The sequence below is a fragment of the Apteryx mantelli genome, chromosome 7, assembly GCF_036417845.1.
Source record: "Apteryx mantelli isolate bAptMan1 chromosome 7, bAptMan1.hap1, whole genome shotgun sequence".
Taxonomy (NCBI): domain Eukaryota; kingdom Metazoa; phylum Chordata; class Aves; order Apterygiformes; family Apterygidae; genus Apteryx; species Apteryx mantelli.
In genome coordinates, this window is record NC_089984.1 from 31,061,847 (window position 1) to 31,082,255 (window position 20,409).

General features: G+C 42.5%; 1 protein-coding gene across 6 annotated transcripts in view; it reads right to left on the reverse strand.

The window, feature by feature from the left end:
* Window positions 1-9,994: 9,994 nt before the first annotated feature.
* Window positions 9,995-20,409, reverse strand: part of STN1 (STN1 subunit of CST complex) — a 44,239-nt gene continuing 33,824 nt past the window's right edge. For all 6 annotated transcript variants that reach the window (XM_067300214.1, XM_013959805.2, XM_013959804.2 and 3 more), the window contains 3 exons: window positions 16,545-16,667; window positions 15,877-15,949; window positions 9,995-12,260 (listed from right to left, as the gene is read on the reverse strand). In XM_067300214.1, coding sequence (XP_067156315.1) covers window positions 12,103-12,260; window positions 15,877-15,949; window positions 16,545-16,667 — 354 coding nt within the window. In that variant the 3' untranslated portion in view covers window positions 9,995-12,102. The remainder of the gene's footprint in view (window positions 12,261-15,876; window positions 15,950-16,544; window positions 16,668-20,409) is intronic.

Genomic DNA, 20,409 nt, shown 5'->3' on the forward strand with positions numbered 1-20,409 from the left:
TGCGCTCTCTTCTCTCCTCTTCTCTGAGGGACTTCCCACCTCTAAGCTCATGCATGACACAAGGCGGCATGGCAATCGCTGACATGAGAAACCTTTTCTGTTTAGACTGGCCAAGGAGTCCCTGGTCGGCAGAGCAAACAAAGAAAATTCTTCCCCGAAAATGGAAATTTTCAAATAATCCACTGATAAAAAATATGCCTGGCTTAGCCAGACCTTTAGTCTTGGATGCCTCTTTCCTGTGACCCATCATCAATAGCAGAAGCATTTAACTGGAGCTACATACAAACCTCTTCTCCTATCACTCTGTCCAAAAGAGAATAAAAGCTCCCCCCTCATCACTAAAAACACTTAGGGTTTGGTTTTAATCAGCTTTCAAAATATATCATTGTGAAGGGGGAAAAAAAAAAATACATCATTGTCCAAACACTCTGCCCCATCTTTCCTGACATTCTTGTTAATTGGCATCTGTTTACCGGCAGTCTTATCTAGCTCTTGCAAGGAAGGAGCTTTATTTTCAGCCCAACCTGCCATTGGTGCTTTGGGGTTTGTGCTCCCTTGGTGCCTCCCTCGCTCTGTCACGGTGTCTGGTCCTTTGCTCACCTTTCTTCTGTTCAAGACAACTTAACCTTAAGCCTCCACCACTCTGGACAACCTCCTCCAGCTGCAAAGTCCACCCAGCCGTTGTACAGATCTGGCTCTGCTCCTCCATTGCCTGCTTATTTTACATGAGCACCCTCACTTTCCGCCCTCCTCGTCTGTTTGCTGCATCCATCCATCCACATCGGAAAAATGTATGTTGCTAGGGGCATGGGCTGTTCTTTATAAATATGTACAACACCCAGTCTAGTGGGAGTCTGATCCCAGACTATTGCAAGACTGGCAGAAAATAACCAAAAGCCCTTATTATGCTGGAGGCTTGGGAAAATCTGCTCCTCTCTTAGGCAGCAGCTGGGAAAATGGAGCTGACGGTGCCTGCCCAACCCCTGTGCTGGGGAACCAGGCTCAAGACGCAGGGGCTCGAGGACAGAAAAACAGAGCGCGGCAGCCTTGTTGGACAACTGACCCCCCACGCTGAAGAGCCTGTACCTAGCTAGGACCATGAAACACATAGGACAAGGCACTGCAAACTTGTAGGAAAATTACTAATTCTAGGGGCTTTATCCTAGATCTTCTAGTATTTAAGTTTTTTCTTAAAGTCTCAGTTACTGAAGTCTTGTCATTACATGGGAATACCACTACTGTTATTAATAATAATTTCAATTTAAATAATATTAATATCAGTATTAACAGTTAATTTAATTATTAACCTTACACACTCCTGATTCCAATAAAATTAACCTGAGGAACTCCCTGGGAAATTCAGAGCTTTGAAGACTGAGATAAAACAGTTATTTTAAAAGTGTTTTTCTACTCATTTGCAGGTCTTTGGGCAAAGAGCTATTTTATTGACCAAACAGGTAATCGGATTGGCCTCACAGATCTAATATAGCTACAGCCAGCAACCTAAGTTCTGCTCCAATTACAGCAAAATTTGATGCGTGACAGAATGTGTGTGACAGTCTCAGAACTGGAACATGACTTGAGCTTGAGAGGATTTTGTCATGCTGACAATTTTTTTGTAAATAGGCATTTGAGTTGTAAATTGAAAACACTTGGATCATGAAATCAGTGAGAAAACAAAATGAGGGACGGACTTTTCTGTGCTCCATTAGGCCCATTTTTACTGCCTCTTATTAATTCATGGCATATCACTGTAGATAAGTAAAATCCCTGAATATTAACCAGCCCATTATAGCCCAAGAACTCTTTCTGTAGTGGCTCGAGTTGCTGTTTAAAGATGGCCTTTCATTCTCGCTTTTGATTTTCTGTTTGCCAGAGCTGGGCAGCTCAGTCTGCCCTTGAGACGAACCCTGGGTTTTTAATGTCTTCCTGTCCCATTAGCCCCGAGAGGACGTAAGGGTGCTCAGCACCTCGGGGGGGGGGGGGGGCAACGTGCCCCCTGAGCTCAGCCACGGGGGGGAAGGGGAACATCTCAGCGCGGTGCATGACAGATTAGCCACACAGCTCATTACTGGCAACTAGAGTTGCATGCATAATCTGCTAGACATGGTACTAGAGATGTGCCCCTTAGGGTTTTTTTGGCTCTGATGTACAACAGCACAACACAGAGCCTTTGTTACACTCCCATCTGAGCTACTGTACTTACAAAACTCCAGCGTCTTAAAAGGGCTCCTTTCCGCGCAGCTCTCCCACTTCACAGTCTCCATATACGTGTCGTTTGATATGAGCGATAAGAACAGCAGAGCCTGTCTGGCATTCAAATCTCAAACACTGAAACGCAAAGCAAAACACAATCGTCTTTCCCTATTTTTAAAAAGTGAACTGTGTCTCGACTTCTTGGGAGATTACTGCTCTTCAAATGAAATTCACACCGGGGATAAATAGGCCCAGCTAATGCGGCAGAAGAAAGCCAAAGAAACCAGCTGCAGTCCCGGCAGACCGGCCCCCTAAGCACAGCAGCGTGCTTCCTCCCCACCAGCCTCCTCCCCAGAGAGCGCTGCTCCATCAGCCCCTCTCCACTACCTAGTATAATAGAAAAACCAAATTAATCATTTTCCCTGCTAGCAGCGCAAGTGCTTTCCTAACGGCATCCAGCTTTTACCTACATTACAAAAGAGATTCTTCACCCTCTTTAGTTAAACTACAGATTATCTTGTTTTTGAGGCAGCTATCTTAGAATTTAATTTTTTCATGACTGCGGTTATTTTTCAGGCCTCTCTTACAGGAGTTACGGATGAAAGACTTCCAATAGCGGCATGTGCATGTTCTGTTTAGGATAGTAGTAGCAAATCACAGACTGTTTTCCATCCAAGTACACCTTGTACTTTTCCATTGTTATGAAGGCTTTGTGGATATTTGATGACATTGTTAAAAAATAAAACACAGCAAACCCAAACCACACTTTCCTGTATGCATAATATAAATTTCAGGCATATGTGTGAGACAGCTGAAGTTTATCAAACTAATCAAAGGTTTGGCTTAGGATTCCCCTGGTTGCTTCACAGATGCTGTCACTGATTTCAGTCTCCCTCACTGTTCTCAAAAGAGGACATTTTGATACCAGCTTCTGCCTCACTCTCTGCAAAATATTTGGCAATCTGTTGGTGAAAATGCAGGCTTGTTACAAATGAAGTAAGTGTTGGAAGAAGTAGTCTTTCTTTGCATTTTCTTCCCTTGCATTTTCTTCCCATGGTACCTCTAAGTATATATATGGACATCGAGTCCTCTGTACTAACAGATTTAGAGTCTCCACTAAGTCCTTTTCAAGCTTCAATTTCCTTGTTCATTGTTTTTACTCATTCAACCCCTTCTGAAACCGAACAGTAATTTTGTTTGCTTGCACAACCCCTGGAGAAGGTAGTAGAGTTTAACTTCCAATATCCAAACTAGAGCATTTGACAGGTAGACTGTGAATTGTAAAAATGTATAGATAAAACCTTACAAAAAGTTGGTCATAGAGCTGCAGTTGTACCACAGATGACAAAAGCACAAGCTCAACACCATAAAGAAAAATCTGTAACACAACTCCTGCCACTCAGCAGTGGAGTGCATTAAATTATTTTTTTTCTTTTAAGTTACCTTCATGCAAAAGCAAAGTGCATTCCCCAACACGCAAAGGTTTCTTTAGGAGGAGCGCTTTGGGACCTCCTCAGAGCAACGTCATCCCATGGGCAGATACAAGTAGGGTTTTTTTTTTTCTTTGGTCATCCCCAGGTTAGACTTTGCTAGGCACTGATGGTGATATCTGGAAAACCAAATACCGTGTAGGATGTTTATTGCTTGGAAAAAAGAATGAGATAATCCAAAACCAGAGAGCTTCTCATGGAAAGCAGAGCTGTAGTTTCTCTAGCAGGGCCTGCTGTAGGCGTGCTTTTCAGCTTGGAGCAGTGCCGCTGCCTGATACACTATCCAGTTAATTCCAGTCATTTATTTGGATCCATCCCACAAGCATGTGTTAAGCCATGGCCACATGCAGCACCAGGGATGAAACCCAGAAGACCATTTCACTAACGAGAGTCTTTCTCAGCCCCTGGTAAAGTGGCTCTTTTCCTCTGCAGGCGGGTCACTAAAAGGCAGCCGAACACACACAGAGCACCCATGAGACAAGGGCAGCTGCTCCCTTTAGGACAATTTCCTTTAGTTAGTGATACAGCGTCCAGGCAAGAAAATATCCCGAGTCTGAACAATCTACCCTTTAAGGTTTACATTTAAAGCGCCGAGCTTCAGGTTGCGTTCACAGCAGCATCTTCAAAGCTCTAATACTCCTAAAGAAAGAGCATTTCTGCAGTTCTTGCCTTCCCAAAAGCAGGAGACACCCTTGCTAGGCACACCAAAGTTGTAGCATGTCTTTACAGAAAAGATCCCAAGCACACATCATTATAGACAGCAGCAAAAGTATGGTCACAATTTGCCCTCCAGAAAACTGCCAAGCATTACTTGACCTCCAGAAACATTACATTGTCCTGGAAATGTTGATCCTCAAAGATACTTTGGTGGCCAACTCTTATTTAACATCTAACTGTGAGCATCTGGACCAGTCCTTTAAAAAAGACAAAATACCCTGCAGAACAGAGGAACTGTTAAAGGACAGTATGAGGAAGAACATATAAATTACATTGTTGTATATATAAATCTGTCCATGTGTTTATGATAAATGTTCTTTTACTCAAATTTTTTTCCTGCCCTCATTTCCTCCCCTGCTTTCCAATTGCAGAAAATACAAAAGTACAAGTCCTTGCTTTCATTATATGCTACACCTGCTGCCTGTAATGAAACAGATGTCTGGAGCATCATTAGCCAATTATTTCTTAGCTTTTGTCAACGGGCCTAATTTCAAACATCTTTTTGTTAAATCCTCCTCTCTCTGCTTCCTCTGTATTTCTCATCCTTTCCTACATTCAGAGTTCCAACAAAAACTCCTCTCTATATCAGTTTGCTCCTGTTATGTTTGTCCTGGATCACTGAACTCGCAGAAGAACAAAGAGAGGGATTATAACTACTTTGAAGCAGGAATTAAGTTTAAGAGACATTGGGGGCGGGGGGGAAGACAAGGTGAGGGAAGAAAATAAGACAACATGAGTCAGCAGTGGAGACTGACAACACTAGCTGGCTTTTTATGGTTCAGGATTTTGTGGACATTACAGCAAAGGAGCGTTTTAAATGCATGCAAGGACAGCTCCTACGCTCTCAATGTGAATGACATTTTCGACAACAGGAGAAAAGCCCGATTCCAAGCACCCTCTTCATTTCCCTGACACCTTGCATACCTGGCCAAGAAAAGCACACTTGAGAAGCAAGTAGGCCTGTAAGGCATGGATGACTATTGTTGAGGGAGGCATTGGAGGGAACTGATTTCTCCCTCTTATTTCCAAATATCACCTTAATATTTGGAAGAAGTCTCTACTATGGGAGAAACTGTGAACTTCCCAGGCCAGCAACAGACTTCAGCACACGCTTCAGTTAATCACATTGGCTGTTACGCAGTGACGTATATTTGTGGGTTATCTTACCTTGTCCACAGCAGAGGTGGGAAGACTTTCCTCTCTTTTATCATGGGGCAATTAAAAAACAAAAATGAACAAAGAACTATATGTCTCCGTCTAAATATTCTGTGCACCCAGTGGCTTAGCTCCAGCCATTCCTCCAGTTTTCAAGCAAGAAAAGGAGAAGCTCTGGCCCTTACATGCTAGCAGATCCACAGCTTGCTCATCCCCGGCTAGGCTGGCAGAGAGCTCCGGTTCTAGCTGGTAGGAAAGGAGGGTTCATTCTTCCAATCAATAACAAAAAGCAAGCTGAAACAAGAGCTCTAGGACGTGTTGTGCCAGGTTAATTGGCACCACACCGTTCAGTGGTTCAGCATTTGCTGAAAATCATTCCTTTAGGTTATTTCTTTCACTAGTAAATTCCTGGCTATAATATGTTCAGGCAATCTTGTTAATCTGGGCTGGTTTCAACTTGTAAATTACTGTGACTAGATTATTATAGTCCCAATTGCACATTTAAAAGATATTATTGGGGAGGGGTTGGCATCCCTAACAATCAGTTTCTCAACTCTGTACGTAGATGCTATACCTTTACCAGATTTTACTAGTTTGATTCACAGTTTCCCCCCATCCATGTCTGCCTTGGGGTGAACTCCACTAGGAAACTTCAGCAGAAACAGTCCAGTCATTTCTCAAAACAGCATTGCAGAAGAAGTAGTTCTTATGGCAATAAAACATACAAAAGCAGGTTTCTTGGGGCTGTCTTGTGCATGGTTTCTCTACTGGTGTATGACTGAGTTTGTTCTTTTCCTTCAGTAGGGGCAGTAATTTGGGCCTCCCTCATCTACCAGTGCATCTGTTCTCTGGAAGCACGTAGGACCGTAATATCTCAGGCTTCTTGGCCACTTGTAACACAACTGGCCAACAAAGTCGCTTGCGATGGTGGGATGGAGGAGGTTCACAAATGCCCAGACACAAAGTATAATCACATCAATGTAATTTTCTTACAAAATCAGGCTGAAAGTAGACACACTAACTAGTAGACAAACTAAAAGTCCACAGCAACCAGCAACTTTACTGATCCTGTCTGTGATAAAATCCAAGCATGGACTTGAAAGTGGCAGGGAGAGGCAGATGGCTTCTGTTAAGGGTGTGGCTTGTGCTTGCTCAGGTTTTGGCAAGATACAAGTATTTGAATTTTTAATTTCACACTTGGACACCTGCTAGAACCCTGCACCTAGGAGTCTTTGAGGGTCCTGGGGGGCAAGGCTGTGGGAGAAGTGCTATTTTCCTCGAAATTGCAGCTCTTTCCTGCTGCCCTCCTCCTACATGGTGAGGAGGGCTCTAGACCCAAGAGGATGATATCTGCCTCTCCTGGAGCCCCCACAAGGAGCAAAGCATGGCCTGCTGGAAGCTGAACAGACTGTGAACAATGCCGGGTCAGCGAGGCAGGGGTCATAAATAGAAATAAGGAGCAGGGACAAGACAGTATCAGAGGCTGGCAAGGATATTTGAGCTAAGAAAGAGAAAGGGAGCAAAGCAGAGAGGGAGGAGGTTTGACCAGAATCTGTGGTACAGGGATGAACCGTGTGACTAAAATGGAGGGTCTGAAAAATGACAATTACAGGGGAGAGAGTATAGAGTAGAAATAGGTGAAAGAAAATGGCAGGGGGAAGACAGGGCATAACACTGGGAATTAAACCCCAGATTCCCAACTCAGCATTTCCTTGCTGCCATCAAACATCCACAAAAATTTTTCTATAACGCCGGGGCAACTAGAAGATGGTAACCAATTACTGTTATAACTATTCCTTTATCTCACATGGCTGAACTTTTATTTGCCCACTAGCCTCCAGGGTTGGGGAGGGAGGGTGGAGACCCGACTGAAAGACAGTGAAGAAGAACATAGCCCCACACTGACAGGAAGTTTCAAAATTCAGGTTGCCCCTGAGATCTGAACTTGCGCCCTTTCCATTTAGAGGTAAGTATAAAGATACAATTTCTGCTAGGCATATCTTTTCCCCACAGGACTGCTTACTCCCAAAGTAAACCGAACAGCAATTCCTTAACAAGCAGGTTTCCAATACTTTGTCTCATAATTATCCGTGTGGCTCCATGCCTTACAAGCTACTCATTGATTAATTCCTGTCCTAAATAATAAATTAGCAACTTCTTCTATTTATGGTGTTCCTCTTTGGAATAAACAAGCATGAACAGATCCACAGAAGGGACAGCTTAAGGTCACATAGCCAAAGTTAAACTTTTTCCATTTACTACCTTAACAAAAAAACTTCATTTTTCAGGTAGTCTGTGTAATACACATACCCTCAAGGATACAGACACACAGTTCAAAGATCTGAGAACACAAACACACAGAAATCATTGATCTGGATTTCTGTTTTTAAGAAATCATTATTTGTATTAGAGATTTCCTGAGACCTTAAGAGGGAACAGGGCCTTGGGAAAAATATTTTGTACAAATAAAGACCAGGAGACGATCATTGCCTCGAAGAACCTGGAGTCCAAAACAACCAGACAGGCAAAGCAATATGTATGGGAGGAAGAGCAGAGAAAGATAAAGCGAAAGCAGAGAAAGGTACCAGTGGAAGCAGAACTAAGTCCTGTTGCAGCATCTATCCATTCAGCTGTTCCCACACAGCCACGGAGTTCTTCTCTAACAGCTCCCACGGACAGACCTCAAGAGCTTTTAATGATAAATGTTAACAAAAATTGGGAGTTACACCCTACAAGGAACTGCATTATCCTCAATTTACAAAAGAGGGAAACTGAGGCATGAAGCAGCCTCCTCCCTTCTCCCACTTGAGCAGAGCCACAGGGACTGAGGGGAGAGTTGTTCTTCCCTTTGTTTCCTTTCCAGAAAAGCAAACACCTTACTTTTTGCTAAAACAGAATATTAAGATCCTTTAGTAATTTTTATTCTCAAGCACTGCATTTCTATGGAAACGGACCTTTTAAAGATAATGTAAAAATGCTGACTGCTTTAAAAACTCCATTTACTTACCTTACTTGCCTTTTACTGCCATAACTGTTTCTATGGAAACCAGAACTGGCCATATAGCAGTCCTGCAACATGAATTCTCACTTGTCAATTTTACATTGAGGTGCTACCTTCAAAGTCCTTTTATAAACCCGTAATGATTGTGTTGCTCTAAGAGTTTTTAAATTAAACAAAACTAGAATGTGTGCTTTCACTAAATGCTCCACACAATATTTTGTAGGTGTGGTCTCAGTCTAAGAATTTTAACAGTGTGCATGATATGACTCTTTTGGTTAAGGATATGATCTTTAAACAGAGAGACAGTTTATTAGCAGTAAAAGCCCTAGTGTGTGTAGTTAGACTTACATAAAGGTGACTTATACCAACATGGGTATGTCTAGACTGCTGTCACAGAAGCATACTGTAGAGATACTGAGTAAATGGGTAAATCAAGCTACTTACTGTGCTCTGTGCTCTCACAGCTAGCTGGCCTACTTCTGCGCAGGCATGTGCACGTGGTATTCCCTGTAGGTACAAGAAGGGGAACGCACTAGACCAGAGCAAGTGTTAGTCTGTGCTGGGTGGCTACTGTGGAAAAAATAAAGCATGCACATTTCAGGCACGACTATTCCATACTGTTACACAGAATTAGAATTAGCGTAGCTCAAATCTAGGCTCCTCCATTAATTTTACCTTAACCTTCCATGCACATAAAAACTGTAGGTTCCCTTGTATTCATTAACATTGTTTCCCTAAGGTAATTCAAGTGAGAAAAATCTTCTTTTCATGCTCCTGGGGAACAATCTCCAACAGGAAGCACCCTTCATCACAACACCCTCGCATTGCCAGCATGGACCAGCTTAAACAACTTCCAAGGACAGGTTCTTTCCAGAGTGACTTATCTGTCTTTTCTGAGAAGAGATCCTCCCATCTCGTCTCTGGGGCTTTTCAGTTGATCGAGACTTTTAAATTGCAACAGAAGCAGGGAACTATTACAGAGACACAAGCACACATTGTGTCTTTGCACCATCCTCCAATGCTTAGAAAATAGGTAGCCAGGAGTTTTAGACACACTTTACACATAGATCTAAAGAGCAGAAAGTGCAGAGTCTAAGTTGGAGGCAACTGAACACATCAGATGCTGCATGCATAACTGTATGAGCTGCAAGGGACCAAGATGTAATCCTATTTTGGTATGATTCTGTTATAAATTATTTTAAAGAGACCCCAAAGAGCAATACAATCTCAAGGCTATCTTTCCCTCCAAGGCTCAGCTGCACAGAGTTCCTCCCAAGAACTCATCCAGCCCACACACTTGGCTGCTAACCCCAGGAGAACCAGGGCCTTCCTCTCTTCTAAGCTCAGAGAGAAGGAGATCACCTTTCTCAGGGAGCCTGCAGTATTCATTTAACCCTTTCGCAGTAAAACCAACTTCTGCTAATAGAGCAGGACCTTTCAAAAAAACAGCCAAGTCAGTATCTTAAGTTAGACATAGTCGGTTATTGGCACGTCATGCTCATCCCTGCTGTCCAAGACACCTCATACTTTCCCTTTGGACTATCCCCAAACTTACATCATGTAGGCCCCTTGTTCATAACCAAGTGGTAACGCATGGTTAACTCTTGGAATGAGTCTGAATCTTAAAATGGGAATCGATATCCCAAACTTCTCCCACGGGTAACGTTTGTTTTAAAGCATCACTTCAAACTGATCAGTATCAGAACAGGAATCTGAAAGGAAATATCCCTTGTGGCAGTATGACTAGCCAGATCTTTTCATAGCCATAATTTATAGTTCCCTGCCTCGCCACTCAGAACATGGGCTTCTTTCTCTGCTTTCCAGAGACATTCATAGAAAAAGAAAGTCTTCTACAATGCTTTTTTAATCCCCATCTCCTCTGTCTATAGAAGAATAGATGGTATTTAACTCCAAATGCGGCAGTAATGCTAGAAACAGTGGCAGTCTGCAGGGAGACCAACCTGAGCCCTGCAGCAAGTAGAGAAATTAAAGTGAAATAATGACTCATACATAGTTTTACACTATGGACAAATGCACCATCTCTTTAAGGCTGGAGTTTTCCACAGGCCTCTGAATGCAAATGCCAAATACTTCGTCATGCCTTTCTCTTAGCCTATATCTCACTGCAGCCATGGCTTGGAATGAGGCATATAATATAACATCAAACCAGAGACCTGGCACACATGGGGCTACTCACTGGCTTTCCTCATGCGTATGGTTTATTTTTACCTGCTATGTCAATCCTTATAGGGCTTTACCACTAGGTCTGCCTCCTGGGAGTCTGCTGTTTCAACGGTTCTGGGGAAGGAGCAGAGTAGAGAGGAAGGATACATTCAATCCTTTCTACTCTTTTCAAGTGAAAGGTATCACCTTCCCACCATTAATTAAACAGATTACTTAGACAAGACCCTGCAGCAGTGAGGCCTGTAAGCATAAATACTGAACAGCTCCAGGCTTTGAACTGTGGCACATAAGAGAGTTCTCATTAATCCTGCATGTCCTGCATGGTAACCTTCTTTAAGGCCAATGTTCTTTCATCAGTGTCTTTCACCAGGCGCTGTGTTCCCCTGCAAGCACCGATATGGATAGTATTTTTCCCAAAGGTGACAAGGAAAGAGAAGAGACAAAAGACAACAGGGAACACTGAGATTACAGTGGGTCTTGCTGACTTTGGTATTTTCTTTTCATAACATCAGATCTATGGCTCACCATTTGTGATGTAGGAAGCAATTTAAAAATAAACAGCAAAACAATGGCTGATTTGTGAGACTTCTGGTCTGAACAGAACCCACAACAACATGCATCAGTAGTGCACACTGTAGCTAGGGGAATCCAAACATGCTTTACAAGCAGTGGGCGAACTGTAGGATGGGGAAGGGATGCATTCCTGAATATTACTTTTCTGAAGAAAGTGGGGGCTGCTTTAGTAGTGGGATTGCTGTGCACATTCAGGAAAACATACAGACATATATGCTATGCCAACATTGCCAGGAAGGACAGGCAAACCTTTCTGATTGTTTGCTTCCATGTAGTTCTCCAGTTGTTATTAAGCATATATAAAAGAAAGATCCACAGATATTACCATATGGAAAGATCACAAGATCAGTCTTTAAGCCAGCAAGACAAGTTCTGACGTGACCACTGCTGCAAACTGTGCTCTTTAGCACTGACTTCTCTTTAGGGCTAATTGGATGTAAATGTGGGAGGGCCATGTCACACCTTACTGCTAGTCAGGGAATAACATACACGCAGGGAAGCAGCCCAGCTTTTTTTCCAGCTCCCCTGCTGGACTGAGATGTCCAGGATCAGTTTGATACAACTTTCTAGGAACAGAAGTCAGCAAGAATTTTAAGACAAAGTATTTGGACAACTCCTCTCAGGAGTTGGACAAAAATAGCCTTTGCAGAATCAGGATGCTATTCTTTACATCTAGATCGTATTAGGTAATAGCAGCTTTTCAGTGTCAGAGTTCCGTCTCAACCACTCCTTCTTCCCTACTTTACCCTGAACGGCCCAGGAGCTAATGTATCTCATCTTCCTTCTTTAAAAGGCCATATAGTATCCTTCCATAGTGCTGACAACATCGCTGTTACTCTCCAGCAGTTCCAAGACACGGTGCATCACCGCTTCAGCCAGATAGGGGTTGTAGCTCTGCCGAACACAGCTCAGGACGTGAAGGAAGTGGCAGCCTTTTTCAGCATCTGCAGAAACAAAGGAAAATGCAGCCAGGCATGGAGGAAAGACCTCAGTAGCTAACTGCCCCCTATTAACTATTGTAATCCAGATTAGTCATGAACAAACTACAGCTATCAGAGATGAAGAATACCCAGGTACTAAAGCAGATCCCCTAGGTACTAAGCAGAGATACATGTATTCAGAGGGAAGAGATCCACTCTGCGTTCACAGTTCTCCAATTATCAAATGCTCCCACTGACCTTGCTAAGAAGTGCCAAGGTTGTAACCCTAGCCACGAGCATGAATGATCACCTGTCTTGCAAACTCCAGTATACAGGGCTCATACTGTACAGCCTGATGATGAGGATAACGACTTAAGGACTTAAGTGACCCCCATTGTCCAGCTACTACAAACCATCCAGTTGCTGCATCTGCAGTTTATTCAGAACAGAAGAAACCATGTGAAATCCTTTTGCCTATATCTAACTTCAAAAATGTCTAGAACACAAGGGAGGCCCATGGCCAGACGTGACTGCTTGCCCAATGCTGGCATCTTGTGGCATAACTGTTACAGTGCAACTTCCATCCACTTAGCAATGCAAGCCCTTCCCTGCGCTGTAGACTGTTCAGGCAATTACTGGAGTAGAAGGTCACAGAACTTCAGTATTAAATTTTATCTCTTTTTAAGAGGAATGAACCCTGAAAATATACAAGAGAACAAAAATGTAAAAATAATCCCCTTTCCTAGAGGGCAAGGCAGAGACAGAGATCCTTAAAGGCTGCAGTACTACATGTGGCTGCTTTATGCTCCCCTTTGTTTGGGTGGCTGCCTGGTGGAGCCATTAGCTGAGGCATAACTGGCCCTGTCAACATTTTCCCCAACAGCCCCTGCAAACCCACTCATCACCATTAGCAGGCTCCCAGCCTCCCTCAAGTGCTGAACTCTACAAGAGAGATTTCTCCCTCCTCCATGCCTAATGGAAAGCTAGCATGAATGAGGCGTGTTAGCACAAACAACTTTCCCCTTCCATCCATCCAGATGATAAAAGGGAACTTTGATATGGGTACTGAGATATCTGCATGAAAGTCTGGGGCCAGGGGGGTTCTACATCCTTTGTTTTTGCCACTTTTGTTTCATTTTAGCAAATTCCTGTGCCCAAAACAGCCCTAGAAGCTTCTGAGAAAAGTCACTGGTAGAGATGCAGAGGCACTAAGAGTTGGCAAGTACACAGTTCAGGAGAAACTAGGCTGTGATTCAGACAAAGAATTTCTTTTCTGTATTTCTTTTGATAGTCCATGGTATAATGTAATGAAAGATCTTAGTGGCTGGTAGCCAAAAATGGACCCACCATCCTAGAATGGATGAGTGCTGAGAACAGAACACTGTGGCTACCTGATGTTAACAACTGTTGTTGCAAACAAAGCAGGTAGCTGCATTTTGCATTAGTCACAGGTTTGTTACAAGAAGGTCAGAGTACCCATCCCTGATCTATAGTAACTTAGCTTAAGTCACGATGAATTAAATCACAGTGACTCAAGCGTTACCCAAAAACAGAATACATAGCCTTTTCCCAGATGCTGGCAGAAAATGGCATTTTGGAGCAGCTGAAGGTATCTGGGTGTGTACAATCACTAAGCAGCCCAGAAACACTCCTAGGCTACTCCTAGAAACACCCAACTGACTTTGAGGGAACATACTCCCTGCAGTGGAAGATATTAAAATGACGCAGTCCTAAAAACATCCTTCTTTTTGACATACTGGGATTTAGATCCTGTCTATCTCCTGAGGCAAGCCAGGCTCTGATTAATTGTCTTGCCTGACTACCAACATCAGGTGAGACAGAGTTATACAGTCATGGGCACCTGGCACAAGTGTACGTTTTGGACATGTTAAATGTAACTTTAAATGGCTGTTTTTATCGTCTCTACTATTAGCCTCATCTGAGCCTAGAAACAGAGTCAATATGACAAGAAAAGAAAGAAGACTGGATTAAGTCTACCGTTTTGCAGTTCAGTCTGGAATCAAATTGCACCGTCATCCCTTTCCAGCTGTCTCAAGCCTCTAGATAGACCCAGAATGGCCTCCCATAAGGGGCATTTAAGATCAGCTTATTTGAAATACAATTGGAACCATGGGCTAGGATTGTCATGTAGGCATATCACAGATCAGGTTTTGTGGAGCTTTGACTAGTCACGTTGAAAATTTATTTTTTATTTGTACAATAATTCCAGGCAGCTGGGCTGGGTCTGAGAATGTGTCACAACTGAAGTGATGGGGTGAGGCACTGCCTTGAAAACTGGCAGAGAAGTAGCTGATGGGACAGAAGAGTTTGGTTTTATCATAAACCAGTCTTCCTGTCATGGAAGATTAATACTGTTCTTGATGGAAAATGGGTAAGAATTTATTGCAACAAACAAGCAAAAGCTCTTGATGTATTAGCACGTTCACATTTTCTCACTAAGAGCCTGCTCACTAGCCAAGGCCAAGCAGCTGGTTAATATTGCCACCTGACCACCAGAGGGGGTTCAACAGTTAGACTAGAGCTCTGCTCTAGCATTCAGTGACAATAAAAAGTCCTGTTGATTTTGATTGAAGTCTTTGGGGTTTTCTCCCTCCCTCCTTCCGATTTGATCTTTCACCAAATTTCAACCTTTCCAGACAATGACATCAAAATCTTTTATTATCAGCAACCAGAACACTGAAACAGTCTTCCTGAAAGCCAGCAGAAAAAGAGAGATGGACCTGGAAATTGTGCTCTTTACAGCTAGTAACTGTATGTAGATGGAAAGTTTCACAGAGAACAAGGGGCTCTGTAAAGCAGTTGCTATTCTTTCCCTGTTCAGTAGGATTTTATGCCTTGTATTCTAGGCAGTCATTTATTCTGTACTATAGTGCATTCTACCCCACAAATAGCTGCATTCCAGCAGCAAGCAAGTGATCCCTGCTGTCATATTCTGCCCAGTGAATTGAAAGAAACTCTGTAGCACTTTATGAGTGTAATTAGTAGACGTCCAAGTCAAGCACAAGTTATCACTATGGCAATAAAACACAATGCACACAAGGGACAGGGATAATTTGGAAGCCATATAAGGTATATGTCTTTCATATAGACTGAAAAATCCCTACTTGTACAGAACAACTACCTGAGCTGCATGGTCAGTTAAAACCTACAGAGAATATCTTATTGACATAAAATTTATTGTTGACTTAATGGAGACAGGGATTTCACCTTTCTATACTGTCACTTCTGTGACAATTCCCCTGTAGAAACTGAGCTAGCAAGGTTTGCTGTTTATCCACAGTGCAAAGCAACAGCTGCCAGGTGCTGATCTACACTTCATTACATTTGGTTCTTCCCAAAATCTAAGTATTCCCAAAAGATGTAGATCCAAGATAATGGCTGCTCATTTCAGATCTGAGACATCTGTCTTCCTGCTGGGTATGCCTCCTACCCCTCTTCTCACGCTCACAGGAAGATGCTCCTGCACTCCTGCTTTTAGCTACACTGATTAGCTACACCAGCAACTTAGCCCTGAGTTCAGGGGGAAGGACAAGAATTGTGTCTAATCCAGGAGCAGGAGGAGATACTGTCATGAATGTCAGCATCAGCTCATCAGGGACCTGATCACGCTGCTACTTACGCCTGGGCTTTCGACAGTCTTCCTTAATCACATCAAGGGTCACTTTAAGCAGCTCCTTATCGTGGTCAGTCACCTGGAAGAAACAAAAGAAAATGGCAATTTATAGCAGTCTATTTTACACTAGACAGCAGGGCTGTTAAAAAGGAATCTGAAGCCATGGTATATTTTAAACTAACACTGTCATAACTACAGTCTGCAAGCTGCCTCCAAGATTAATAATGGATGTTAAATCTTCAGTTATTTTTAGCAACTTTAGCAGCACTCATGAGTTAGGTGAAGAACCTGATACATAAGAATTGATCCCAAAGGAGGGTGACTGACTCAGTAGAACACCAAGTTTCAGCCTACCCCTGATAAAAAGAACTGTCCCAAGTCCCAGACTTCAGTGTACCCTGCTGTGTCAGTGCACAGTTTGGCAACTCAGTGAACACAGGCTGTGCCTGGAATAGCAGCAGTGATGGAGACTGGTGTTGAATTACACAAAAAACAACTCAGTGGATGATGCAGCAGTAAAAGTAAAAGTGAAGAAAGCAGCAGATAAGCCTTCTGAATAAGCATATAGCATCTGGAGGCCCAGCTTCCCCTTCTGAAATGTTTCTACTGTTTCTAAGTCCATGAAATATAGTCATACCACAGAACAGGTTTGCAATCACAGCTCAATTCCTTACATGGTATAAGTCCTTGGAGCTACTGGGTTTCTGGAAAACCACCCCTTTTTCTTGTAGCATCCTTACTGCTTCCTTAAAAACACTGTGAATCCGTTTGGAGCTCAGGTCACTTTTTGAATCCACCTGCATGGGAAAAAAGGAATGAATTAGGTGGTGAGAAATCTCAGCCCTACTAGAGTTGACAGCAAAAACTCCAGTTGGTTGCAAGAGGGAGAGGAATTCAGGTGATTTTATTAAAACATTTTTCCTCATTTAATAATTCATAAATCATATCTGTTATATACAACCTAACCAACATCTCAGGCTTTAAAGAAAAACCAGAAGCTTGTTGTTCCTTAACAACAGCAAGATCTCCTAACTGCCTTCTTTGTATAGACCCACTACTTGATTAAGTACTGAGAACCCTCTTTTGGAATAGGCTTGTACAGGGGATATGGGAGGAAGATAGGAAAATCAGTGCTTTGTAAGATGACATTCAAGAGGAATCCAAGTGCTGGGGACTGGATCTCGATCTCTTGATTTGAAACTGAGGCACCGTTCAAGGAAAGAAGGGAACTGGTAAGAACATTTTGGATAAGAACAATGTTTATTTTCTGTCTCCCATTTCACTCACATTCTGGTCATGCTCTCAAGAATGTCTCCATAGTGGAAAGGAAAAGGCAAAGGATAAAGAGCACACAAGAAATGAAGAGAGGTATACAAGAAGATCCTTGGGAGAAGGTAATAGCAAAACAAAGGAACAAGCTTTGAGGGCAGGTGGGAAGCAAGAGCCTCTTGCGGAAGAACAGTGTGTCTGAAAGTCCAGAACCAAGAAGGGGATTTAGAACAAAGGGTTCTGTGTTTGGGACACAGCTAACAGTAAGAAGGAAGGAAGGAGAGAAGAAAAAAAAAAAAAGCTGGGTTTGTTTGAAAGTAGAGCAGAGCTAAGAATGTAGCAGAATGTAGTGGAATGACAGCTAGTGAAGTGGAAGGAAATAAAGGCTCAGCTGTGGAGAGGAGAACGTATAGTAGATAAGAGCAAGACCATGACCTACTCTTTAAAAATCTCTCTCTGTCCTATGTCCTTCAGCCTCCATTTATATATGCAGACTGCTTCAATTCCCCAATTGTTGCTTCCTCATCTATTGAGAGCACATTGTGCTCACTGTGGTTTTCTTTGAGAACAGAGCTGAACTGCTTCCCAGAAACCAACACATGATGGATTGAACGAGACCACACCAGAACAACCAAAGCAAGATTTGCCAAACCATTTTTTCAATCACCACCATAAATGCTCCCATCTTGTCCTGAACAAAACTATCAGACTTCACAGATCCCACCTCACTCACTAAATGCACTCACGGAAACCTTGGGAGTGAAACAGGCAAATACCATGCACCAGAATGAATTCACACGGACACTTGATAACAAACAGTCACCAAGTTAGTGATGGAAGAACATCTTTTTGCAGAACATTAATCCCATCCATTCGCAAGTCTTGAGTGAAACTCGGACTGCTTCCAAGCCCGGGAATTGACGTGCCTAACCAGGAACAGTTAAAATCGGAGATTCAGTAGGGATATTAGCTTTAGCATACCTCACAATTTTCTCTATCCCTTTTCTCCAGCTAATCCTCAGTGCTTCAACAGGCCACAGTCACATCTCTCTCTGTGTGTCCCACAACAGCTAACTATCTTTTTCCTCTCAAATTGTCAGTCACAATAATTGCCTAATATTTTAAGCTAATTAACACAGACCAATGACTATTATTCTCAGTCTTTTTTTATCCTGAAGTTATCTCCTGTTCCAGACTGAAGAAGGATAGACAGAAGTTTGTTTGCCCCCATATGCACCACAACTATGTCAGTTTGGATAGTAACAGAGACTACTTCTGACTACAAACTTGACCTTACATCCTGACACCGTTCCAGTCATAGTGGTAATAACACTACCCTATTTCTCTCCATAGTGCCTCTTCTGACAAACTTTAGAAACAAACACGAAATGTAGCAGGAAGGGTTTTGTAAGTGAAAAGAGTGAATACTGGTTCTCATGGAAAAGAATGTTCTCATAGCCAGACCTAAAATGAAGAGATTTTGCCCCCATCTCAAATGCAGGCATAAAGTTTCAAGAATCTAAGAAACTGCTAGCAAAGCAACCACCTCAAGACCGATCAAATTTTAATGTGAAAGCAAACATTCAGGGGGAGAAAAAGATAAAAATATCTCCAAAGCAGCACAATAATTATTCATTTTGGCTTAACACTGAGATCCCATCAGTAAAGGGAGATAATTAAAAACAGACTCCGTGTGAACTGACACACAGCTCAGCCCGGATGGATATTGAAACAGAATCACTAAGAACATACGCCAAGAGATTGACAGAGAGAAGGCAGAAAGGCAGGCTTGGGAGCAAGAAAATAAGTAAGCAGCTGCTACATATCAGCACCCTCTCAGACACACTGCAGAGTCCATAGGAAGAGGCTCCACAGCAGAAGGACTGCTCCCAAGGAACAGATGAGGGCTCCTGTCCTCTTCAGGGGCTTTGATTTTATCGTGCAATGATGGGAAAAGTGCTCCAGAGCATGCTCTCTCCTCTCCATCCCACTGGGCAGAGCAACAGTTCAGGAGTTTCTTCGTAAACACATTCTAAAATTATTTAATCTGTTCTTTTGTTCTACCTAAAATACCTTCAGCCTCTTATCCCGCAACTTCCCCCAAATTTCTCTATTTCCTAAAAAACAGTAGTACTCCTCCCAAATACTTTATCACTTGCTCTTATGCTGAACCAGCTCTGATTTCTTCCGGACTTGAAATATCCCCTTAGAGCCAGTACACACTGATGCTTGTGATTTTGTCAGCTGATGGGCCTCATACGGCTTAGTGGGCTGGTACCATGCTCCCAAATATTCTCAGGTCTTTAAAACAAGACAAACTCCCTGCACAATCAATAATAGGTCAAAGAATGAAGTGATACAGGAACCAGTCTCTCCCTTCAAAAGGCTGAAAGTATGTAACCTTCAGCTCGGTATGAATCGCAACACACCCAGATGGTGTTAAAGTTTCCTAGTATCACCACACACGTGATACTACTCATGGAAATTGCCTTTTGCAATTTCTCATACAACATTTAAGCCTTGGCTTAGAGAGGTGACAGTTTTAGTAACAGTGATTACATATATATCTATGTAAAATGTATATATGTAAGGCAGCAATAGAGCTTGTTCAAGAGGCAGGAAGACAAGCACGTAGTGTCAATAATGTATAATGAAGGACACTGTGTTACACCTACAGGATAACGCACAGGCCCGCAGTAAGTCTGAATGACACTGTAAAACTCCCTGCTTTAACTATGTGTCATTGCTGACCTTGAGATAATATTCAAATCAAGAGAAGTACAAACAGCAGAGTCTGGAAAGCACAATCCAAATCATGTGTCCAAGCTAGTGACATGCACAAACTGGAATGGTGTTACTGAAACAGCACATGCTGTAGGTTTAGCATGGAGCAAGTGCATAAAAACAGCTGGTTGCAAGTCATATTTATTCCAGTTTAGAAACTGGATAGATCAAGTTCACATGTAGTTTTCTTTAAAAAGGAACCACAGCTTGCCCATCTGTCAGACCCAAATGTTTATGTCCAGTAAGTGCACTTTTTAATTTCACTAAGCATAAGATGACTTTTCCTTGATTTCTTGCTTATAGTCTTCCTTGCAGTACCCATTGCTCCAATCTCGAAAGCCATTTATTTATGGGATAAGGGAGAGGCTTGGGGACAGAGGGAGCACTGATTATGTGAAATAATGCTCCACTAGTTTTAAAGTACTAATAGATTTGTTAATTTTTGTTTATTTTATTAAAAAACCTTTCAATTCTTTTCCCTATCCT